The sequence below is a fragment of the Thermobia domestica genome, chromosome 11, assembly GCF_964235325.1.
Source record: "Thermobia domestica chromosome 11, izTheDome1.hap1.1, whole genome shotgun sequence".
NCBI lineage: Eukaryota > Metazoa > Arthropoda > Insecta > Zygentoma > Lepismatidae > Thermobia > Thermobia domestica.
In genome coordinates, this window is record NC_137464.1 from 12,281,471 (window position 1) to 12,308,604 (window position 27,134).

The 27,134-nt window shown below is 32.2% G+C and overlaps 2 protein-coding genes across 16 annotated transcripts in view; one reads left to right on the forward strand and one right to left on the reverse strand.

Annotated features, from left to right (window-relative positions):
• The window catches only part of LOC145663892 (synaptosomal-associated protein 25-like), a 154,220-nt gene that overhangs the window by 120,058 nt on the left and 7,028 nt on the right, over positions 1-27,134 (forward strand). For all 3 annotated transcript variants that reach the window (XM_081730056.1, XM_081730055.1, XM_081730054.1), the window contains exons 4-7: positions 880-928; positions 15,339-15,456; positions 21,462-21,590; positions 23,922-24,066. In XM_081730056.1, coding sequence (XP_081586182.1) covers positions 880-928; positions 15,339-15,456; positions 21,462-21,590; positions 23,922-24,066 — 441 coding nt within the window. The remainder of the gene's footprint in view (positions 1-879; positions 929-15,338; positions 15,457-21,461; positions 21,591-23,921; positions 24,067-27,134) is intronic.
• LOC145663891 (uncharacterized) overlaps positions 803-27,134 on the reverse strand; it is a 65,199-nt gene continuing 38,867 nt past the window's right edge. For 11 of the 13 annotated variants that reach the window (XR_014127288.1, XR_014127289.1, XR_014127285.1 and 8 more), the window contains 3 exons: positions 15,630-15,701; positions 15,293-15,447; positions 7,933-14,010 (listed from right to left, as the gene is read on the reverse strand). The gene's annotated coding sequence lies outside the window, so the exon portion shown is untranslated. The other 2 variants (XM_081730050.1, XM_081730051.1) reach the window with 2 other exon arrangements.

Consider the following 27,134-nt stretch of genomic DNA (forward strand, 5'->3'; position numbering starts at 1 on the left):
GCATTAATTCAGCTTCATATATTGTCATACGTTGCTATGGAATGGTAATACGTGTTTCACTTAGAAATCTCCACAATGATGTGAAAGTAACGAAGCCTATCGAATTTGTTCGAAGCAACAGGAATCTCCAGAGCTAATCACAGATCTACAAATAATGATATATAATATATTACAAGTGCAAAGTGAGAATGTACAATGTAAAAAGTAGGCGGTGTTGCGCTCTTGAAGGATGGGTATGTATTTGAATTTTTTGTTCTATGTGTTTTTTGTTCTATTTGACTCTGTTTCCTTCTTTCTGTACATACCATTATGAAAACTAAAAAAACAGAATAAAAATTTTATAAATTTTATTAGAATTGTGACACTCTTTTCTTATTATTTATTTTAGGAAATTGAAGAATTTGCTTTTAAAAGAGCAATATGAGGTAAAAAGGATTTCCTAGAAATGGCAACTACATGATATTTGTCTATTCGTTTGAAAACAATTAGAACATTTAGAATATGTTTTTTTTTTTTAATTTTCTGTTTATTTCACCCCAAAGCTTTACTGGATGTATTTCATTTTCTAGGTAATATCACCTTCTCATTCGAATACGTTTTCTGATATTTGATCACCGTCAAATTAACACTTAATTAAGAAATATAAATTAGCCATTTTACTGATATCTCTTTTTAAAACAAACTCTGTCTTCTATGAAATCAAATTCCAAGGATATTACTTTTTGCTTTATTATTGGAGGCCACTAAAACTATCCTTCTTCGGATGGACTGCATACTTCTGAAATAAATCAAAAATAATTCCTCTTTTAAAAAAAAACTTGTAATTACACATTCTTTCTTCTATAACTAAATAATATCACTTTCTTTTGTGCTGTTCAGAGCAAGGAAGCCGGCATTCGCACACTGGTCGCTCTTGATGACCAGGGAGGTAGGTTGTATTCAGTTCAGTGCTATTTGCTTGAAATTCTTTATTCTTACTATTATTATTATTATTTATGGCATGTAATCATCTAATGATATTTACATTTAAAAAATCTGGAAATAAGGTTGGTAAGACCTATTTACTTAACTCATTTTGTAGAAGTGATGAATTTTGAATGGATTACAGCACTGAAAAGAACAAGAATTTGCTCTTGCATGAAGCATGATGCTACTGCATTCCAACTAATGTAACACTCCGTAGAGAAATATAAGCAAAACAAGTTTTTTGCTTGAACTTCGCACAAAGGAAAGACAGTAGAAAGCATGAAGTTTTATCGTATTTGATTACTTTTTTTTTTTAACAGCAGAAGATCAAGACTTGCTTCGAACTTAAGTAACTGCAATCAAAACATATGATTTAATGGAATGCTTCGAACATCAAATTTGAATATTATCACTTTTATGAAAAGAGTAGTAGTAGTGCTACAACAGTATTAGACTTTTTCGTTAACAGCGTAGTATAAAGGAGAATACAGCGGGTTTAAATCGTCATATTTTAGCATAACATTAAATCCATTTGTCCAACAATTTTAAACTTTATAGTTATGTAAAACAAAAAAAAAAAAAAAAAAATCATATCCCTGTTAGCATTTAAATAAGAAGTGCAATTTCATACATTTTTATTTATAAGCTTTATATTTATTTTATTAAAAATTTAGAAAATCATATTTTGAGAAAAAAAAATATCTTGAGAGAAATACTGTATAAAAATTAACAGAAAAAAATCTGCAATGTATTTCTTTCCTGAACCAGCAAGTAAAGCGAACACTGAACATATATGTTATTTTCCTTCATTTGTGTACACGAGAAGACAATAATGTAATAATATCCACGAAAATAAAATTAATAGTAACCTTTGATACCGATATATTTGCTTAGAAATTTGATTAGGTTTATTCATCTTCCAGCAGATCATACAGGGTGATCTTTTAAAACTCAAAGATTTCATTTGGCTCTAGAATTTCTACATTAAGTCCGATTTTAATGCAGTTTGTGGCAAAAGATCAGGGAATGATGGAACATTTATGGAACTATGTTTACTTGTTTAAATTCATCCAGGATAATATCGAACACGCCTCAAGAAAAACAACAAATATTTACCAACGTACCTTACAATTGGAATGAGGTTTTGGATTTTTGAAGTGAAACTGCTGAATACAAATTAAGCTTTAGTGAGGATACAAATTAAGTGTTAGTGGTAAGACCCATAGATTACATGTTGAATAGCTATAGCCGGTTTCTTGCGACAAACGACGGAGAGATTTCATGAGCAATCTAAGGATTCGAGAACTGACATCTTGCACAATATCCGCCTGCGGGGTCCTATGGTTTCCTGTCTCACTCAGAAGCGATCATGTCTCTTCCAATGTATTCACTAGTGAACATATTATGTTCCTGTCTGGGATAGAACGTGAGACAAATTTGTTTCTAAATGCCCTTTGCTTAACAACAACAGACTTCGTTCTCCAAAAATTTTTAACGATAAACTCATGTTGCTCCAAAGAGTACACTATTCTCACTGTGTCCTGATCATACTCACACAGCAGCACAAATATGTATAGCATAATTCCTAATATAACGGCCCAGTTTCCTGTTTCTTATTGACCTTGGCGAGGTTGCCATCTAACGAAGAAAACTCAAATTTCCACACCGCACTGCATCTCATTCCAGTTGTAAGGTCTAACAAATATATGCTGTTTTTCTTGAAGCGTGGCCCATATTACCCCGGATAAATTTAAACTAGTAAACATAAATCTCTCATACTTCGTTATCATTTGCCACAAACCGCATGAAAATCGCACTTCACTTAGAAATTCTAGACCCAAATGAAATCCGTGAGCTTTTTTAAAAAAATCACCCTGTATTATATGTACATTTGAAATAGTATATAGTACTAATTGTAAAAATATAAATATACAATACCTATGCTACAGTATATAAGTTTGTACATTACATTTGCTACATGACAATGTGAAACAGATCCAGATGATACGATAAAATATAAAGAAATATAAGAATTGTTTAAAGTACAGTGGAAAAAACTAATTAACAATGTAAAGAACATAACCTTAGTGAGTATATTTTATCCAGACATTTTTAACTATACCATCAAATCATTTTTCTTGCCGATATATTAGATTCAAACTATCTCACCGATGAAAATATTCATTTGAATGATACATGCCGAATTTCTGTATGTGATATTATCGTAATATCCCTTCTGTGGTTCATTCAATTGGCTTTAGTACTTTGTATTTTAATGCTATATATTTTTTGAGTGTTGCAAGTAAAAGTAGTTTTCGTTTTCTAAGTAGAAAAAACTCTTCTTAGATAGTTTTGATGATTCTATGTCTGAAGTTTTACCAACCAAAGTATATGTAAGTTTTTCTTCAAAATTAAACACACACACACATATATATGTATATACACAATAAATGATTAATAAATAATTCAACGTATGCTTGATGTAGGATTTATCATTTCAAGATTATTATTTAAGTAGATTTGTAGTCATTCAAATAACGTATATTTCAATGCATTAGTATTGTTTGACCTCCATATTTACATTAATATTTTAATATTTATCTGAATTTTAAATGTTATCTGATAATTAAAAGTAGAAATTATATATCTTGGTGTCAGGAATCACCACTCAAACATTGTAGGTGTTGCTTTGAAACACCATATATATATATATAGCGAATTTCAAAACAACATCGACAACGTTTGGGAGGTGATTCTTGACACTAAGATAAGACAAAAAGTATAGACCAACCTGGGTGCACAAATGCTTCCTTTCGGAGTTATATAGGCTGCCGAAAACATAAAAAAAGAAAAAAAAATGAACTTTAAAGATCCATAGCTCCAATAGTATGGGACCTTCCACTGTCGCATTAAGACTTTATTTAGGAACTAGTATGTGCCCTATCCAAATATCCATGTTTCAGAATCTTGCGGTACTTCCGTAACAATTTTTATAGAGGTAGTTGGTGAATACTTCAAATTATGTGCCTGAAACCAAACTCCCTCCCTAAAAATTATTGCATGAGTACCGCAGGATTCTCAAAATATGTATTTTTGGATAGCGCACATATTTATTCCTAAGTAAAGTCTTGATCCGACTACGGTAAGTCCCATAGTATTGGAGGTATGGATCTTTAAAGTTAATTTTTTCATGTTTCCGGCAGCCTATATAACTCCGAAAGGAAGCATTTGTGTACCCAGGTTGGTCTATACTTTTTGTCTTCTCTTGGTATCAGGAATCACTTGCCAAGCGTTGTCGGTATTGTTTTGAAACACCCTGTATATATATAAGTAGTAAGTTAAATTGCATAGTATAGTAGAAACAGTTCCTGCTCACTCAGCATGGTACCTTCATAGTAATTACATAATATAATTTTGCTCATTCAGATAGAGTACATATTTATTATGATTTTGAGTAAAACATTACGTCTATAAGACCATCGTATAAGCAATCATAGAATTTGTGATTAAAAATATTTTAAGTGAAGTAAAACTATAAAATTAAAATAATTATGTTTAACTTCATCATATAAAAAAACATTAATATTAAACACATTATTTTGTAAATGTTGTTCGAGAACTTAAAGTAATCACTGGATTATACTTACATTTTTGTTAATCAACTAACAAATAATTTAAAACTGAAAAATTTGTACACAATATTGTTAGTAATTTAATATTAATGTCAAAAACTGATATTTTATAGTTATTTATTAAATTAGCATTGAATGCCTCTTGCATTTACAGTAAATACAAAACCAAATTAAAAGGATTATTGTAATTATTGGTTTACATATGCATAATTAGACACCGTATTAAATACATTTGCATGTTTACTCCTCGTGCATGTTGGAAACCAAAAAACAGTAAAGTATTACCTAGACGTTTTCGTATATATATATATTTACCTTCTAATGTAGTTAGTGCCTATATTTAAAAAGGAATTCATATGAGCTCATTGTGATTTACCTTATAAAAATTTACTTATTTTATTTATATCTGAGAAGTGTCAACTAACATTAACCTAACGAGTAGGATCAAACAAATATTCATTAAGGACTTATCAGTATTATGAACTGAATCTGTGCATTCTTTTCATAAAAACAGACACTACATTTTGACATTAGATTGCTACACTAATATACTCTCAATTGGTTTACATTGTTTTTTCTGTCTGTTTGAATAACGTTAGTAATATCAAAACCCTGTGATACTATTCCCTTCGTGTAGTAGAGATACCGTAAATATAGATTAACCTATTGAAAAGGTATGTGAAATATTACCATACAGTGAGTAATAGACGTTTTGCAATTTTACAAAAAAGTATTAAATCGCAATATACAAGGGGCGTGCTGAAAGTTTCTAGAAACTGTTGGGAAAATCAATTTACATACATGAAACTTTTCACAATTTCTGAAAGTATTCCCCATGAGAAATTGTACTTTTTTGCATTCTTAAAAAAAAACACAAGTCAAATATTTTTAAAAATTCGTATTTTCGAATATCCGAAATTTCATTATTATATGCTGCGATAGACTCTTCACTTATTTAAAAGCGGCGTCTTCGAAGCTCTTTCCTGAATTTTGGGAAGAAGACACTTCACACGGAGCTGAATCTGGGAAATAAACCGGGTGTAGTAGAATGCAGACTTCACTCTCCTGCAGAAATTCCAAAGTATAGACTGCTGTGTGTGGCCGTGCATTGTCGTAATGAAGAAGAAAGTGAAACAGTGAAGACTTTCTGTGGGCAGATCTCCAAGCTTTAAAGACACTTAGAAAGCAATAAGTAATATATCACTCTGCTATCACCGTATGTCGATCATCTGTGTAGTTGCTATATGGCCGGTCTTAGAGGGAAAAAAAATGCTACCATAACATTATACATGTTTCATGCTCGTTTAATTTTCGAAGGTTAAGTTTCATGTAGAAAAAAACATACTGTCGACTGCTGTTTTGTTTCGGAGGCATAGATGCAGTAATGTTATATAGCGGCACCACTCCACGCGGCCATCTTTTCGCTCAGGCATAAGTATATGTGGAAGCCAGAGACTGCAACGTTTGGAAAGGCCGAGATAATCTCTTATCATGAATTGGCCTGCAGTTCATCCGACCTTCAATGTTGATTGAGTTTTTTTGTATGCGATATGGCGATCCTTTTTCACAAGATTTCTTACTGCTGCGACATTTTCATCTATAACTGCGGTGCTAGGATGCCCAGAGCAAGGCTCATCTGTCAGACTTCGTTGACCACGTTTTTAAGTTCCGCAATCCAATTTAAAATGGTTGCGCGTGAAGAGACTAAGTCCTCGAAACACTTTTCTAAACGATCATGGCACTATTCTTGCGTTAAACTGTACTTAAATCGTAAAAAAAATCGTAATCGCATTGCACGACAATCGCGTCGCTCGAGCTCCATTGTTACCAACTGACAAACTCAAACTAATCTACACTTGTAGGTCTCTATTTTTCAAACAAACAAACCTGCAGTCTTACAGTTATAAGTTTCATCACTACAGAGCATACGCTTTTAAACGCTATTTGGATTTTAATATCTAGAAACTTTTGGCATGTCCCCCGTGTTATATTTTCATGAATAAAAAGGCAAGCAAAGTTTTACATTTTTCACGTACTTTTTCTTTAAAACAAATAATATATGAAGTTCTTAAAATTATTTAATTAACATACTGTAGAATATCTGTACAGAGACACTTTTATAGCATAATTCTGTCTGTTATTAGAACTACTTTCAACAAAATATTTTATCATTGTGTTACCCTACATATGGATAGATATCTACAATGCTGAAACATTGTAATAATAATAAGGAAAAACAAATTAACAAATTCAATAAATCGCCTATATTTCTTTATTTTGTTATGTGATTAGTATTGCATAAACCCATATAAAGATATTCAGGAGTACATTTTTGTCGATGCAAAATATTTTGATCAAAAATTCCCCCACTTCTTCAAATCATCATTTTAATTAGACCTTCGTAGTCATTAGCAACTAAACTTGGAAGGCCAACTAAAAAGAATATGATCCTTCATACCATTACTTTTATCCCAAAGAATATATATTATCAATGTGATTTTATTTGATAAAGCACATTAAAAATATACAAACAAATTGTAAACATAATAAAATTACAGAACGTTCCTAGATGATGGACTGTTAAAATCAGAATTAATGAAACCTTCTAATAAGCATCTAGAACAGAATCTCTTTCTAGTAAAAAGGAAGTAATCTTGTCATTCCTTATATTAAACAATTATTTTCAGTTCCTAGTCACTTCTAGCCAAGTAAAACTTGTTACATATTCCAAAGGGTCAAAAACATATATAATTTCGTCTTTAACTCATAAAGAAAACATCAATTTTCATAGATAAATACTAGAAAACTTCTTCTATGATTTCAAAAAATTAAATTGATTGATCAATCAGTGAAAGCAAGGTCGTGAGTCGGAGCTAACCACAGAGGAAGTTCTCGATATCTGATTCTGATTTCTTATACAAATTGACACTTAAAGTCGACATTTTAAGAAGCCTTAATAAAAAAAAAAAAAAAAAGCTCACACATAAGCCCATGACAAATTTTACTTGGCCGAGAACAATTAGATTTTAAGATTATTCTGTTCTAGAAGTAAATGTTTCTAAACAATTATATTTGTATAGTTTACAGCAGAAATGTCTTTTAACTGTTTTCAGTTTTGAGATATTTCTATCATTATCCATACAGTTGACAACAATCTGTCTCACTTGTGGTTGTTCGTTTTCATAGCGAAATTTCTAGATAGGTAAGGAGATCTTTCCAAATTCAAAGAAGCCACCATCAACTTAAGTTAGGTTTCCATTTTTCCTATATATAGAGTTAAATATTGGATTGGATCCTTGAATTAAGGCTGTAAAACTGTTCTCGCCCCTGAAAATAATTAAAAATAAAAGTAATATTTGAACTCTAAGAATCATGATCCTCTATGAGTTATTTTTCATTAAGAATTTCAAGTCTATTAGAAGTCTTCGAATACTACGAATAGTTCAGCACATTTTGAGTTGAACAAAATCAAAAGAACTCTGGCTAAACAAAATTCATATCTGAGTGCTGACAACTGATTTCAAATTTACTTCAAGTATGTGTCTGCACATTAGAACAGCTAATCTCCACTAACTTGCAATAACGAAGAGTATCAGACTCAACTATTTTTCACGTTTAATTCTGTAGGAAAAACCGCAAAATAGTAAGATAAATAGAAATTGGAAAAAGTAAGACCAATTATTGTTTTGGTCAAGAGATTATGAGACCCGAAAGATAATTGTGAATAGCGGGTAGTTTTGTCTCAGATTTATAGATCAATCATTCTTTTGGTCAAGAGATTATGAGACCCGAAAGATAATTGTGAATAGCGGGTATTTTTGGCTCAGATTTATAGATCAATCATTCTTTTGGTCAAGAGATTATGAGACCCGAAAGATAATTGTGAATAGCGGGTATTTTGTCTCAGATTTATAGATCAATCATTTCTTTGGTCAAAAGATTATGAGATTTGAAAGATAATTGTGAATAGAGGGTTGTTTTAAATTTCAGATTTATATTAAATTGTTCATATTCATCTCGTGTCCAGATTGCTATAATAGGAAAGGGCACTTGCATGTGGTGTTAGTTTTTCTTGAATTGTCAACAAGCAGGGTATGTTGGTGCTCGACAGAAACGACAGTTTGATAAATTTTAACAGGAGTCTTTTGTCGGAAATTATAGATAATAATTCAGAACTATGTTCAGAGTTTTATGTTCAAAATTATTATTTAAGTTTTAGTTCTTCCAGAAACCAATGTATTTATTACAACTTTGAAGACAATTTCTTGGAAACTGTGTTCAAGTAATTTTTCCTTTCTGGACATGTTTCATTACGCTTTCTTGAATTTTCACGAACCTTCCTTGTACGAACACGATACAGTAAAATGTCACAAGTCATGTAAATAAGTACCAACTGGTCTTAAGCGATATTTGCAAAAGAAGGCGTCTATAGGTTGGTTGGTGCAAATATAGAGTAAAAGATTATTTAAATTAGACACGTCAACAAGAATATTAATATCCAAATCGATAAGGTTGGAAATGAGAAATGTATTTTTCCAGAACGGAAATACAGTCTTAAGAGTAAGATAATTCAAACCAGAAATTGAAAAGTTATCTGGTTTACTACTGCTTAGAAAAAAAAATCCTGAATTTACACATGTAAAATTTAACATGAATGAAGTAATTTAGTGAACATTAGAACAGTTTTTTCCCACCAAGAGAATGTAAAAAGAGAGATAAAATAGCAAGCAAAGTATTGTTCGAATTACAGATATTTGTTGCTAACTGTACTGGACTTAGTATTTTAATAATGATTATAACCAACGTTTCAAAAATAAGTCAAAGAAAGATGTTTTTTTTAAAAAAAAAATAAGTAAATGGAATCGATGGATCAAGGTAAGGACATTTTCGAATTCTTTGTAGTGCATGTTACACTGAAGATACGTTGAAATCAAAGACTCTTCCTGCAACGATTTGATAACAGTTTGCGTATATGAATTTTTAATTATGCACTCTAGCTAATAATAGTTTCTAAATAGTACAAAACAGTATTTATGCACATTAATATTTCTTTTGTGCCGACCGCAGCTTAACATCAAATTTTCTACAGTGCTTTCATCATTTCACATATGATATTTTGCAGTCTTTCTTTGATATGTAACTAATCTAATTGTTTATTTCCCCAGGGATTAGTTTGATATATAATTGTCATTTTTTTTATCTGAGCACAAGTGTAATATTACAACTTTGAGATATAAGTATTACAGTTGTTTACTTATAATAATATGAGAATAATACATAGTGCACTAAATGTAAGTACATGACAAGGAAAATTGAATTCGTTGATAGTTTTGAAACTACATTTTTACTAATATTTAATTTGTTTCTACGTTTTTAATTTGTTTTTCACAAGATTGATTAATATACGTATACTGTTTTACTTAAAAACGTAAATATTATCATAAAAAATATGGTATGTTATAAATCAGGATCAATGTTTAACCCTTTAGAAACTGTATATTTATTTGTCAGGAAAAAAATGGGATAATATTTTAAATTAACAAAACATGTGTAACTTGATAAAGTACATAATAATTTAAATGTCAATCAATTAACTTTAATGCAGTCAGAATGTAAGTTTTAAATAGAACAATAGAATATAATTGGTATTCTGTATTATAAGTAACAAATACGTTAAAGGCAGCATCCAAAAGTCGCACTAAGTAATGATAAAATCACCAAAAATGGATCGCAAAAAACAAAACTTTTTATTCATTTGAACTATTAAGACGGATTTTCATGCAAACTTCCGTTGCATTCTTCGCTTACGATGTGGCTGAATAGCCAATTGAGAAAGTTGTTTTAATTACGGTTGTACGTGTAACACAAGTTTCTGTTGACTGCACACAGAAATCGCAAGCAACGAACGCAACGGACGTTTGCATGAAAATCCGCCCTTAAGCAAACTTTTTTTTTTTTTGGGGGGGGGGTATTTACTTGTGTTCATTTTTATGTACAATCGTTTCAGAATTTACTCTAGTAGTTTCCTCAGAGCACTTTATGAAAAAAGTATGTTAATATCAATTTTTAAAAAAATACAGAAAGAATTAAAGGCAATGGAAGATAAGCTGCTACTAAAATTGTCGGATGTATACAAACTAAAATGTAAATGAGAATATGAAATGTGTTATGTAGTATATACTGTAACAACCACAAAGAAAGAACACAAAGAAATTAGGGATGATGAAACATCCAATTCTGGAAGGACATATATTTAAATTTATCTTTTAAGTTGCAAAAGATTAAAAATTAATATAAAGTTCAAAGAAAATTTAGAAACTAAAATTAATAACAATAATTTTAATAATGAAAGCAGATACAGTTTTTTTTTGTTTTTTTTTCACTGGTGCTTATGGAAAATTTGCTGAAAAACTAAACATACGAGATGTGTTCAAAGATATTGAACCTCGTTTTTTTCCCGCGTAAACCAATGAAGCGCGGAAGATTTTCTTCAATGTAGATGTAGATGAGGCACTTACGCGCAGTCCTGAATTTTTTTCACCTGTTGAAACTGTCATTCACTGGCAGTCGGTCAACGAGTGAAGATGTGTAGTGAGCGTCAGTCTTTTTATAAAATGGCAGAAAAACTTGAACCGCAATAGTACATCAAATTTTGCCGAAAGCTTGACGATATCCAAGCGGAAATCATTCAATCAAATCGGTACATTCAATTTTCAAGGAGAATTGGGGAATGAAGAGAGTGTCCGCGAAATTTGATTTAAGATTTCATATCCAAACACAAGATTCCTGTGTGTCGTCAGGCTCCTTACTCACCTGACATGGCTCCGTGTGACTTTTGGTTATTTTCCAAGCTGAAAATACCACTAAAAGGGACTCGATTTGAGTCGAGAGAAGAAATAGTGCGGAATGCGACTGCACGGTTGCTCACCATTTCAAAACCGGCTTTCCAAAAATGTTTCCAACAATCATGGAACAGCTGGAAGAAGTGTGTGCATTACCAAGCAGACTATTTTGAAGGGGATTAGTGTTTCGGATTTCCAAATCAATAAATGTGCTTTTGCCAACCAAAAGTTCAATACTTTTTGAACATACCTCGTATATAAAGAGAGAAAGAGAGAGAGAGAGAACTAAATTAGTGACAATCAGTTCTATTTATTGGTTCCGGGAACAATAATAGTATAAACAGAGAAGGGTGTTAAAAACCAGAATCTTTTAAAAGTGTAAATTAAAATTAGAAACCAACAAGTATATTCACTTTAAAACCATATATATATATTAAGAATTTATTTTGTAAATATATCCTGAAGAAGCTAGTAAAGCAACTAACGGAACGATAGTCAGTAACAATCATAAGTTAAATAACTAAATTAATCTACCCGTCGTTTTGAACTTAGTGTTAAACAGTTTCAACGGGAATACCCATCTTCCTCAGTAGTTCAAAACAACTTGCTAAATTGATCTACTGAGAAAGGGAGGTTTGGAATCTTCAGGAGTGATATGAATTGTGAAAGGAAAATCAAAACAGAAAAATGCACATATAAAGAACAAAATAAAACAAAAAAAAATAATAAACCAGTTTACATGTACTAAACGCTTTTTTTTTTTATCAGGAACGAGTTACAACACAATCTTTAAACTTAAATAGTGGAAAGTTTGTGTATGTATTAATAATGTTCACAAAGTTTCATTTATATGACAAGGTCTATCTTTAAAGCAGATTTTGTAGTTTCTATGAAGTATCTTTCAGACAAATGATTATGTTCATTGACGTATTTGTTTATAGTACTAAATTTGCATGAAATAAATAAAATATTTACGTTAGAATCAAAGGATATGATAAGCATCCACAATACAATAAACTTCATTTTTCTGAATTAAAAGAAAGCAAACATTTTACAAACTCCCACAACAGAAAGACAGGCAATTGAAGCTTTCGCCATAGAAACTACCAAAGTCAGTTTTAAAATTCAGATCTTGATAAAAAAAAAAAAATAAATAAATAAATAAAAATTATTAAATTTAAACAATAGCTAAATGAGTGTTATACACCAAAGTTTCCACCACAAGAAATTTAAAGATAATTTTGTGACTCATTCGTAGAGAAAGATGAAAACTTTTCCTTTCAAAATAAATTGAATACTGCTTTTTAAGAAATCGCCATCTCATAAGTGGAAATACGGATTACACTTTCTTTTCGTGATTTGCTTGGTTTCTTTATACATATTTAGAAAATTTAAATATAAAAACGTCAGTGATGCCAGTAGTGCAGGCGGTGAAACTAATTTTTTTTTTTTTTTTTTTTTTTTTTTTAATATTTTCCGTTAAAATTTGGTCTGTTTTGAGGATCATTCGAATTACGTATTTAATTCTTTGCGTAACTCATGATTCATAGAAAACAAATAATTTACTGAATAGTTACAATATTATAGATAATAATTTTAGTTACTAATGTTATTTGCAGCTTGTTTCAAAAGTGTACAGTAAGTTCAAAAGTTGAATTTCTTTTATGAAAATAGAATTTTTGAATAAACTATAGATGAAATTGATAGCATTAAATGTTTTTGTGGACATGCAACTTACATTATATCTTAAAGAAATTTTCAAGAATATTATAAATATAAATATATCTCATCTCGGATACTTTGTCCATAATGATCCAAGTGCTTGATCAGTTACATTTGTAGAATCATGAATTTCTACATAGAAATTTACAAATGGTTTATAACGCATCAAAATACTCGTAGAAGTTTCTTTTTTAAGTTTAGCGTCCTTTTACAGCGCCGAGCCTCTATGAGACATTGACCTACAGTTTAAGATGAAATACGAGCCACTGTAATGCATTGAACGCTCTCCCATTGGGAATAAAACCCAGGACCACATGCACCAAAGGATCACGTGCGTATGCTAATGACTAGACCAGAGGGGAGGACTGGAAGTAAAACACACATAGAAATAACTTAGTAGTCAAACATCTGCATTTATGATGTCATATTTACAGGGTGGCCATAAAGTCCCGTTAACCTGAAAATAAGTTACTCTGGCATCCGGGTAATTCTTGCACGGGAGTGTGCTTTTGCATAGTCGACCGGAGTATACCCAGTTCCGCAGATTGCTTACGCGTCGACTTGTGCGGCGATCTCTACACGGACGCCGCAACGAAACGACATGTTTCTGTTCGTGTTGACGGTCTGCCACTTCTTTCCTTATCCTTCACATTTCCTGTGGCGAATAGTTTCTGTTCCCATCGTAAAAGTGTTTGTTTCGGAGGAGAATCTAGTTTAAACGCTGTCCGAAAGTCTGCACGTACTTCTGCCAGTGTTTTATCTGTGTGGTTTCTCTCGTGCACCCAACAACTTGCAATAACATGTTCTTCAATACTGTAACTGGAAGTATCAGCCATTGTTCACACAATCTGAAACAATGAGAAAACCTTACATTAGCTTTTATAAAGGGGTAACGGGAAAAGTTACATTATTATTTATTACGGGGTAACGGAAAAGATTACATTAGTATTTATCAAGGGGTAACAGGAAAATTTACATTAGTATTTATGAAGGGGTAACGGGAAAACTTACATTAGCATTTATTCATAAAGGGGTAACGGAAAAATTTTACATTAGTATTTATCAAGGGGTAACAGGAAAATTTACATTAGTATTTATCAAGGGCTAACGAGAAAACTTGCATTAGCATTTATTTCTAAAGGGGTAACGGGAAACTTACATTAGCATTTATCAAGGGGTAATGGGAAAACTTACATTAGGATTTATCAAGGGGTAACGGAAAAATTTTACATTAGTATTTATCAAGGGGTAACAGGAAAATTTACATTAGTATTTATGAAGGGGTAACGGGAAAACTTACATTAGCGTTTATCAAGGGGTAACGGGAAAACTTACATTAGTATTTATCAAGGAGTAACGGGAAAACTTGCATTAGCATTTATCAAGGGGTAATGGGAAAACTTACATTAGCATTTATCAAGAGGTAACGGGAAAACTTACATTAGGATTTATCAAGGGGTAATGGGAAAAATTGCATTAGCATTTATCAAGGGGTAACAGGACTTTGTGGCTACCCTTTAAATATGCAATGGTTAGGATAAGAAAGAATAAGCAAGTTAGTTGCTTAAAAGAAAGACAGAAATACTACAATGCTGAAAGTGGATACCTGTAGTAGTTGAATTAAAAGAGACTATTCTGATGGCAAGAACCAGCAATTTGTTGGCAAAATATAATTAGCAGGTTTAAAAATTATTTCCAGAATCTTTTGGATATATTTTTTTTTTAATCTTTTAATTAAGAATTTCTAACTCATTGAATACCACTGTAGCAGAAATTATTTAACGGTTATAAAAATATTAACAATTTATTATTCTTGAAAGGAATTAAACCTTTGGAGTTGGTTGTACATAGGAAAGAAATTTGTGTCCTCCATACGTATTTTTTTTTTCTTGAAGAGGATCTCCACTTCCCTTGATTATGATATATTTTTATTTCCAAAGATGACACCTGAAGCATAAATAAATTATTTTTGTTTCTGAACACGTAGGTAAGTGAGAACTACTTTTTTTTTTAATCCTCATTTCTTAATTCAATAGCGATTTGTAGCTTGCATGTTATTCCATTGAGGACTTGATCATTCCTTCAATGCGTTACTACAAAGCATCACTCGAAGATCCATTGTGGTCTTACCTGGTACTGGAGGTTTTATATTAACATTGGCTATATTTTTCTGCAGAAAAACTGGACCACATCGAGGAGGGAATGGATCAAATCAACGCCGACATGAAAGAAGCAGAAAAGGCCTTGGCCGATATGGAAAAATGTTGTGGTCTATGTGTTCTTCCCTGGAATAAGTAAGTTTCCATAGGAATCAATGTGAATATATCTTAATTGAATGGTATTGTATAAAATATTTTTAGTTATATTAAAATATGCATTAAGGAAATACACAAAATTCATAAAATATGTATAGTATCAATTTCAACTTGATAAAAAACTTTCCTAAATGAACCCAAAATGTACTCACCATATTATCCTCTGCTGTATCACGCCGTTATCGAACCATCTTCAATGGTAGAATTCTCACTGCCTTAACTGACTGCACTCATAAAAAAAGATAGGTAAAAGGGAAGTTAGAGAATTGTGATGAATGGGGATGAATTACATGGTTACAATTATTATATTGACACAAAATAATAGATAAACACAAGCATCTTGAAACTGTTAGTGTGGGTTTCTCCACAGTGTACGTAAATATCTCAAGTTCTTGTGCTTCGTTCAATCTGTACGGATACTTTCAAAGAACTAATATTGAAGTATTATTATATTTGACTTCATGGCTTTTTTTTTAAAGATTGGGTTTATTATCTTTCCCATCATGCCTATATAAGTGTCCAGGCACCTGTATGAGAGTTAATAAGCACGTGTAAAATTCAATGGTTAGGTAAAAATACATGTATCTGGCTCAGTTTTGATTAATATTTCAACCTGACACAACCAATTTTCAAAACGTGTGTTTAATAATAAAAATAAAAAAAATATTTCAGTCATCATGTGGAGAAACCTTTAAATGATACAAACGTTTCCGTACTAATCCGCTGAATTTTGCAGATCAAGACTCGCGTCTCGTCAAATCTGGATGTGTGTCAAGATACTTTATCGTCATAACAAATAGGAACACATCCATAACGTCAAATACAACGATACTCCAACATCAAGGTTTTCAAAATTCCTAATAAACACAAAACATAACATTGATATAAGTTATTAAAGAGTTTTCGTCTTCCATGAAAAACGTTAGATTATAATACTTTAATTAATCGAATGAGGGGATCAAGATTATTTCTCAATCTGAGCATACTCGAGAAAAGTTGAAAGAATGTCATTGATATTTTCATCGTTATCAACAACCACACAAGAAGCATTGCAGTTTAACCTCTTCAGTCCATAGGTGCACTATGTGCACCTCTGGTTCTTTTTTTTCTATTCTAAGGTTTGCATGGTAGTAGAAACTGCTTTGTAACGTTTGTGTACCTCCCACCTGTGTGTATTACTAATCTTGTTCATTAGATAGTATCAACAATCATTATATTTCAAGCACAAACAAAAATGTGGATAGTTTAGTGTCAGGACTTTAGAGGTTAATTTTCAAGGTGCTTACGTTTATGTTATAATATGTTAGTGTAAATAAATGACCATTCATTTTACTCCGCGAAACCTCTCAATTTTCTCTTGCCATGTCCTAAACCATTATTTAAGTGAGGACAGCGGAAATTACACTATTGCTGATTGTTCATCGAATCCGTAATAGAACCGATAAGAACTACGTGAGAACTTTTTTTTAAAGCTTAATTATAAGACAAATCTTACAGAAATTTACATTTAATTTTTTTCTTCTTTATTTTATCTAATAAAACTTGTGTTGGTTGTATTATGATAAAATTCTAAAATGCTAAAATTAATTGGTTACGATTGTCAAACATGTGCCATGAAAAGTGTTTCCATATGTTGACATATCTTTTATTCAAATATATTTTATGTGATGAATGTGAAAAGTATAGGATCTCAAAATGTTCTGCGTAAAGACTACGATATTTATAACTTTCCACCGTTACAATTGATAGAAACAAGCGAAATACTTATCATCAACAACAACTCGTCGTTCATTAAGTTTTAATTTTATTCTATTTCTTGTCTAAGATTAACCTTTAATTACTATTTAAACATTATTTGCTGTGTTTTTATTATGCCCGATGAATTGATTCAAATTATGATTATGCTGAACTTAGAAACCAGAAACCTGTACATTATATTATTTCACACCTTTATATACGAGGGTGATCAGAAAGTAAGATTACAAAAATCCTACAGCGAAACATATATAGGGTGTCTCAAAAGTCCCCTGACAGGATATTATTATTAGAGCTACAACAAAATGTAAGCAGGGAAACCGTCTCCAAATATGATATTTTTAATCTAAAGTGAAGGATCTTTTTAAATCGGACTAGCCGTTTGTGCTGTATACTCTTTATTCACCCAATGTTAAATGAGAATCAAACGTTTCCATTTACCTGGATCCACAATATAAGTGAATGAATTTACTGTCTGTTATGCTAACGTTTCGATGGCCAGACCCCATTTCAAACATGTCCCCATTCACCATACTCTTACAAAATCTGTCCACCTCCTGCCCGTCCTTCCCTCCCCCAGTCCCAGGCAAATGGCAACGTTTTATCTTAATTTTAATATTGGGCGCATAAAGAGTGTACAGCCCAAACGGCTCGTCTGATTTTTTTTAAAAAAAAAATCTTCACTTTAGATCGAAAACATTGTATTCGCAGATGGCTTCCCCTCTTACATTTTATTGCAACTCTGATAATAACACAGTTACCCTATGTCAGGGGACTTCTGAGACACCATGTATACAGCCAACAGACATCTGAAGCAAAGCGACGGCCCCCTAGTTGCTTCTTCAAATGCGGGAACAGGTGAAAGACGCTTGGAACGAGGTCTGAGCTGTAGAGAGGGTTGTCAATGATATCCCAACGAAACTGCTTCAGCAGCGTGGTGATCTTAGGGCTGTACGCAGGCACGAGTTGTCGTGAAGGAAGATAACGCCCTCGGTGACAATTCCTGGCCGTTTCCTTCTGATTGTTTCGCGCCTTGTTTAGATGTTTCGCCCACAGAAATCGAATAACTGAGCGGACTTCTTCGAGAAACCAGTTTTCCAAAGAAGTCACCATTTATGCTTACCTACAAATAGCGCCGTAGGTGGCAGCTGGCTGAAACTCTGCACAGTTGCCAACTCCATGTATTAAAATTACCGCACTCTCCTAATTTCCCTATAACAGACGAAACTCCAGAAATACCGACCTTATAACCTCAGTTTCTAATCCTCCCCTCGTAGCAATTCAAGGTCTACCATCACGCCAAATTTGATCTCAATCTTATAAGTTCGTTCAATGTTTTTTTTTTTTTTTTTTTTCGTAAATAAGACTCCAAATTTTACCAGGCATAACCAGAGAAGCAAAAGCCTGTACAACATAATACTTCACATATTTGCATAGCACATTAATGTCTACCACCATGCGAAGTTTGTTCCAATCGGATGAATTGGGTTTGTATAAATAATAAACTCAGCGGTGGTTAAGCCTCCAAATATCCACGACCAAATACTAATTTGATATACACTCGGTTACAACATTCAATTAACACTAATTCTTTAATATATTACCTTATTTATTTTATCTATATGTTCAAGCTCAACTTCACAACTTTAATCAACTCTCTTTAAACATCTTCAAGATACAATGTGTCTGTATCCTTATCGTAAAAATCATTTAATCCTAATGTGAATTCTACTTAATAGTGTTAATTGCAAATACTCCATAACAACCAGAAGAAACATTTCATCTTCTTCCACTAATACAAGTACCTGGTACCAAACACTCTTCACCAACCCTAGAACTCATATCATCTAACACGGTTGATTTCTGGCCCCAAACACTCTTCCCTAACCCTACAACTCATATCATCAAACACGGTTGAACTTCTGACACCAAATATCCATCACTAACCCTACAACTCACATCATCTAACATGGTTGAACTTCTTGCACCAAATATCTATCACCAACCCTACAACTCACATCACCTAACATGGTTGAACTTCTTGCACCAAATATCTATCACCAACCCTACAACTCACATCATCTAACATGGTTGAACTTCTTGCACCAAATGTCTATCACCAACCCTACAACTCACATCACCTAACATGGTTGAACTCGTATGATATGCAATGCCCTTGATTTTTCAGGAAAAAAGTAAATAAAGGACGAAAATATAGTATTTATCTACAATTTTATTCTGTAATAATTTGATAAAAGCATCCTCCATTACAAAATATACTTTTGCAATTTTGTGCAAAATAAAAAATAAAATTTAAATAGTGATACGAGAAAAGTTTTGCATTTCTACACTATATATAAAATTGTATATTTTATGTGTCTGTTGTCAAAATATTGGGCAACCCGAAATAAAATTATGAATAATACAATGGATGTTTGTATTCAATTATCCATATCAATGTTTATTTTTAAAGAATTCGGTTTATCAAAATTCCTTTATAAATTCACTCTATCTATCTATTGTTCATCCCGGAGACACAAGTCTCTAGAACTACTTACCGGGTCAATAACATCAGGATGTAGGGGCCCAAAAGTTAGGGATTGAGTTAACTGATAGGCGCGATCCATCCAGGTGATTCCAAGATATGGGCAAACAAAAATCGGCTTTCCACGTATTTCTATGCGAGTAATTATGAATAGAATCACAACTTGATAGACTATCCGCAGTGGTATTAGGATTAGCGGATCAGTATAATTTCCAGGATGCAAAATACTATCTTTCCGTGGAATACAACACTAAAATGTAATTAAATGAGTTTCTACCCGTTAAATCTAAAGATAGAAATATTTTCGATTTTCAAATATTCATTCACCTTAAAGTACGGTTATCTAATTTGAGGTAAAATACTATATTTAAGCCCTTGGTAAAATTTAGGATGTTATTAAAAATCATACCTAACTTTTCAATATGATGTACACTGCCACTGCATTTGTATAATTAAATGTTTGAATAATAGTTAAATAATAAATAAAAGTTTGAATAATAAAACATTATAATAAATCAATAATTCCATATCCGAACCATCAAACTGAACAATCTGTTTAACCAGACCTGTTCTCAAAAACTTCTGTAAATTGTGGAAAGTACAGTTTCGGTTTGCAACCGCAGAATGTTTGATTATGCTTGAACTATTGTTCCAAATTGATATTGTGTGTTTATGCTGCGTTTAGATGAGATCTTGGGTGTTCTAAAAATGGCACCCACAGACTACAGAGCACTGTTCTACAAATCTAGAAGTCAAAATAAAGCGAAAAATATATATCTACCTAGGTAGTTACACCTTTCGGGTCATCGTTTGGAGACGCGAATCGCACCATGTGGCAACGTCGCAGATATAGAATCATAGAGTAGACTTACCAATCCATCAAATAGTTACATCGATCCTTTTCAGACGGCAGTTAAGCTCGACAGACGTTGATACTAGCACCACTTATTAACATAATAATCAATGTAACTGCTTGGTGTATTCTCAAAGCAATGCTAATGGTTCCAATTTAATCTACTACGTTGATACACAGTGACATTTTTGATTCCCCATAGAGACTGAAGAAAGGTATATCATTATATAGCATTTTGCCTTTAGTTCGACCTGCAAATATCTTTTAGTTGTCCGTGGGCGCTATTTTCAGAAAACCCTATATATATATATATATATATATATATATATATATATATATATATATATATATATATATATATATATATATATATATAGGGTGTTTCAAAACAACAGCGACAACGTTTCGAAGGTGATTCCTGACACCAAGATAAGACAAAAAGTATAGATCAACCTGGGTGCACAAATCTTCCTTTCGGAGTTATAGGCTGCCGTAAACATGAAAAAATGAACTTTAAAGATCCATAGCTCCAAAACTATGGGACCTACCGCAGTTGGGTCAAGACTTCACTTAGGAACTAGCATGTGCCCTATCCAAATATCTGAGTTTCAGAATACTGTGGTACTTTCGCAACAATTTTTGTAGAGATAGTTGTTAAGTACTTCAAATTATATGCTCGTAGCCAAACAGTTTTATTACATAATTTCATCATATATATGTAATAAAACTGATTGATCTCACTTTTATATTCATTCACTACTATTAAGATTTTGTTATTCATTATGTAATGTGTTGAAATTAAGGCACATCTATTTTTTTTTACTCCACTAGGTCAGCACAATTCAAGGAAGATGAAGGGACGTGGAAAGGAAATGATGATGGGAAAGTGGTGAGCAACCAGCCGCAAAGAATAACAGATGAGAGCAATGGATTAGGGCCTCAAGCAGGTTATATTGCAAAGTAAGGCCACCAGTAGCGATCAATCATCCTTCGTTAATTCAATTGTTCAAATGTTAATTCAAAAGCTGAACTGAGAATGGGATTCACTCATTTATGATTTGAGATTTGCTTATACCAGAGATTCACTAATTTATATATTTATTTATTAATAAATTTTCAGATGCTTCTGTGGAAGCATTTTATGTTAAAAAAAAAAATATACTTTTTACAAATCTTTTGTAATTATTGAGATAGTACACTTATCATCAAGGATCCACGTATTTAATCAGTAACGAACTTTCATAATAAGTTGTGAAGTCATTTTAGAACTTTTTTAAAAAAACATTTTCTTTACAATTTTTTGTCATCATTAAAATCATAATTTTATGTCAGAGATCCACTTACGTACGTACTTATTTATTAATAACTAAGTTGAAGATACTTTTGTGCAGCCATTTTACACTGGGAAAGAAACTTTTCTTTCTTTCTTTCTTCCCTATTATATTTGTGCAAAGTGTCTGTAATTTTGAAGTTCATGAACTTATTGCCAGAGACTCACTTATTTATATAGCAGATTTTGTATTACTGAAATATGAAACCATTTTACTCTGAGAAAGTAAACTTTTTTCTTCCTTTTTTTGCAAATTTTCTGTTAACTTCTAAAAGTGTAATATCATCATCAGAAATTTACTTATTTACTTATTTTATTAACGAAGTTACCTGCATAAACCTCTTTCACCCTGAAAACAAACATGAAACATGAGAAAAATATTTGGAAGGATGTCGACTAAGGTCTTACATATCAAAGACATAATGTTTCAGATTTAATTTAAGAAAATGTTAAATTCATCTGTAATGCAAGTTAATTTTGGAGAAGCAAGAGGCATTTACTTCAAATTATTCTCCTAGTAATGTTCCTAGTCAATTTTTCTTCCAATATTTCGAGAATGACACTCGGACACTCATCTTCAGGGGTACAAAATGGATTACATCCTTTCTCGTCTCAACAGTGGTCATTTAATACTATTACGTAACTTTTTTTCGATACTCATGGTTACCTGGTATTAACGAAAATTAATTTAATCTCAAGTCAGGTTGGCCATTAGCAAAATCCAATACCAAATGTAAGACAAGTATATTAGAAACCTTCTCCTATTCCATTTTTGGTTTAATATGCATGAATAAATCGGAAACAAAACATTTTTGAGAAACTAGTTCCGTAACTGTTCCTTAATTCTTTAGGTAAGAAATCCGAAGGCTATGCACCATAAAAATTGAATATTGGCATTGGATCCTTGGATCCTATTTCAACTTAATCAGGATTGAAAAGGAGTTCTCTACGTTTTTTTTAAACAAAGTTATTGAGCCCTCAGAAAGCAAAACTCTTTGCATTATATGAAACGATAAGATCTGGACATTTTTGAGCCATGCACATTATTCGTAAAACATGAGTCCTCTTTTACAAAATAAAGATTACGTATACATTATCAATTATTTACTTACATATTTATTTACAGACTGACTCGTCAGATACTATTTCATTGACTAGTAATGCCACCAAATTGCAATTATTTACAAACTGTGAGCCACGGCTTACAAAAACAACATAATGTTCATGTTTACTCACGAAATATGTATATTAATATACAGTGTGTGGATGTGTGGGTGTTAATAAGGTGTAAGGGAAGGTGTGTATGTCTGTACCACAGACGGATAAAGAAAGCAAGTTGGTCTGCTTATATAAATCATTGTTCAATAACATAGTTGCATCTTAAGACTAGTTCTTTGATAAACTTATTAAAATTTGCAAAACAAGAATTTTAGGAATGATCCAAAAACATCGATCAAAAGATTGCGATCTTTGCCAATAATTAGCTTTTGGACCACAACATTTTTGAACGGCCCCTAAATCAAATTTTCGTATTTTTTACGGAATAAAGACATCTTACTGAGTTAAGTGGTATTTTGGGTTTGGCTACACTATATGTAGTTCTCCAAATTTTTGATTGAAATATATTGGCTCTTTTGATGCGACTACATGAAATGCCAAGACCTAATGAAAATTGACTCAATCTTGATGATATTTCAATATTCAAACTAAGAAATACATTTATCAACTTTTTTTTTTTTTTTTTTTTTTTTTTTTTAAGACATTTACTGACTTGAGTAACTGTCAATGTAAATCTAGACTATTTTGACCTGATCTTGACATTAGGGAGTCTTCGTACTTTGAAAATAATATTAGCCGATCTTCTTGGATGCTTAGAAATAATAATAGTCTGTCCTTCGTAAGTTAAATTATTATTATTCCAATGAGTTTTTGATTTTAAAGTCGTTTGTTGTGTCTTACAGGATCACAAATGATGCTCGTGAAGATGAAATGGAAGAGAATATGGATCAAGTAAGTGCGATGATTGGAAACCTCAGAAATATGGCCATTGACATGGGTTCAGAGTTAGAGAACCAGAACAGGCAGATTGACAGAATTAATGTCAAGGTAAGAAACCGATAAATGTATATTCCTCATGCAAACACATAAGTATATATTGTAATTATTGTCGACAATCATTTTTTAATTGCAGTCAAAAATAAATCATAGGTTAACAGAACAGCAACATGTATTTGAACATTTCTAACATTGTTTCTTTGGAAACGTTTATAGACACATAAGTAACACAATAATAAGTAACACAGTTGTTGTTATTGTTTGTTATATTTATTATTATTATTAGTAGTAGTAGAAATAATAATAGTAATAGTAGTAAGCATTCTACAGCCAATTTTTCCTGACAATTTAACAATTCTTTAAGATACTCTCACATTATTCATTGGCTAAGATACTTCTACAGACTAGACCTTCTTTGGAATTTCACTTACACTTATATGACTCAGCTTGTTCAGTGTTGTAGATAATTCCTTCCTATTAAAAATGCTGAGTACTGACACCATATTTATTTCGTCTTCTCGCCCATTGATTTATATTGGAAATTGTTATTATAATTATTATTTTTTAATAAACTGTAATTTTATTGGTTTAAGTTTATTGATTTGTTCTTTAAGTCTATTTAAATGAAAGTTAAATTTTGTAATAGATAATACGAGGGCTGTCCAGCAAGTCCCAGACGTTTTCGCCTATCGCGGCAGTAGGCAGGGCTATAGTTGCCATCTTAGTATCAGAACGTTGCTACACTCAGTACGCATCCAGCTGTGATAGCTCTTACTGTGCTTTCTGTAACGTGTTACAATGTGCACTGCAATCGAAAATTTCCCCTCTGGTGAAGTGCGTTCTTTGATTAGGTTTTTGTTGAAAAAAAAAAAGACAACTAAAACCCATCGCCAACTCTATGAAGTGTACGGACAAGGAATAATGAGTGAAGGTGTTGTTTTTGTCACGTCCACACACGGCCAAGCGTACCCGAGAGCTCTTGAATGGTTTTGGATGGGAGGTGTTCGATCACCCACCATACAGCTCGAATTTGGCGCAGAGCGACTACCATCTTTTCCGAGCGATGAAGGCATGGTTACACAACGTTTTCAGACTAATGCCGAACTGCATGCCTATGTAAGCCAGTGGTTGAAATCGCAGGCGGCAGATTGATACCGCGACTTTATTGAAAATCTTCTGCACGATATGATAAGTGCCTTAATTTGCATGGCGATTACAATTTGGTTTGTTCATTCTGTTACTTTTTTTTATTTCAAAACGCTTGTCACTTTCTGTACAACCCTCGTATTAATAGTTAATAATCAAATTTAATTAACGAAAATATTTAATTCATCTCTAAGGCAAGTTCAGTTTGGAAAACCAATGGTCATTTATTTCAAATTATTCACCTACAGTAGTAATGTCCCTATTCAATTTTTTTTTCCAATATTTCGAATATAACACTCGGACACTCATCATCAGGAGCACGCAATGGTTTAAATCCCATCAGCCAGATGAAGGTATTGACATCCGACGCTTCAAATGTAGACATCGCATTCATCTCCAGGGATTATAATGAAGAAACTGGAGATGTGAGGACGAATATATGGTGATTGCTTAGGGACGGAGCTGTGGTTGGGCCAATCACAACCCCCTATTCACAGCTCTGCCCCTAAGTAGCCACCATATACGCGTATACATGCTCACAACTCCGGCCTCTTCATTACAATTCCTGAAGATGAATGCGATGTCTGCATTTGAAACGTCGGATGTCAATAAGGATTTAAGCCACTGTGTGCATTGATGATGATTGTCCAAATGTTATAGTGGAAATATTGAAGGAAAATTTGATTCAATAACATCCCTAGGTAAGTAATTGAAATGTTAAAATGGGTTCCATACGCTCGATAAGTAAAAGAAGATTTAGCTTCACTTCAAGAAGAATTCAATAAAATCAAAATGTAAAAATTCCAGTTAATTTCAAAGAAAATATAAAATACCAATCAATGAGCTAAAATTCAAAGATGGTGTAGGTATTCAACAGTGTTAAGCTTTGGATTTACTACTCTCATATCCTTCAGTGGTTATAGTGTTAGGATTCTAAAGCCAATGGTATTGGGTCCCTTTACTTTGTTCTTTTGCATCATTACGTTTCTCGTGGAACCACGGTTTATATTACCCCATCCTGACATCCTATGCTTTCTTGCTCTACTTCTCTCACTGCATCACTGATGTTTACCCACGTTTCGTCAATATCGATAATAGTTTTATTTTATAGTGATCTGCAAAACTAGAAATTTACTGCGAATGCTAATCTGATGATTCTGAGATTTGCTTCGTGTAGGGTTTACATTTTCTTCTTTCCTGCTGAAAATTTCTGCAATATCTTTACAAACATGAGATTTTGATGCATGTTATGATCTAACTCTCTATGTGATCAGGCATTTAGCAAAATAGTTTATATATAGGTAACGCCACACCAGTTCGATTGGTGTTTACATCGATGATGATTTGTCTTGGCAAACCCATGTTAAAACATTAAATAAAAAATTGACTACTTTATGTTTTGCGTCTTTTAGGTTACGTGATACAGTTTCACGAAATAGTTTATTATCGATATACTATGCAAAAGTTCAATCACTCCTCAGTTTTGGAATTATTTTTGGGGGGTCAGCCGCATGCAATCAGGAAACATTTCGGATACAAAAGAAAATACTACGAATAATATTCAGACTAAATAAAAGAACATCATGTAAACAAATATTTAGATCACAAAAAATTTTAACCCTTCCAAGCCTATACATATATAAATCTATACACTTCGTGAAACAAAACAAACAGATGTTTATACAAACAAGAGATATTCATGCATACAACACGCGGCAACTAAACCACATTTACGTTGTAAAACAAAATTACTCCAAATACCAAAAAAATGTTTATTTAAATTGTACGAGACTTTATAATATGTTACCATCACATTATAAAGAGGTAAATTGTAATACCCAAAACAAAATTCGTACTCTGTTACTTTCTAAAGCATATTATTCAGTTCAGGAATTTCCAAATGATAACGATGTATGAATATGATGTAATGATGTAACAAATTTAACATGTGATGTTTGTTTATAATTTTGTAC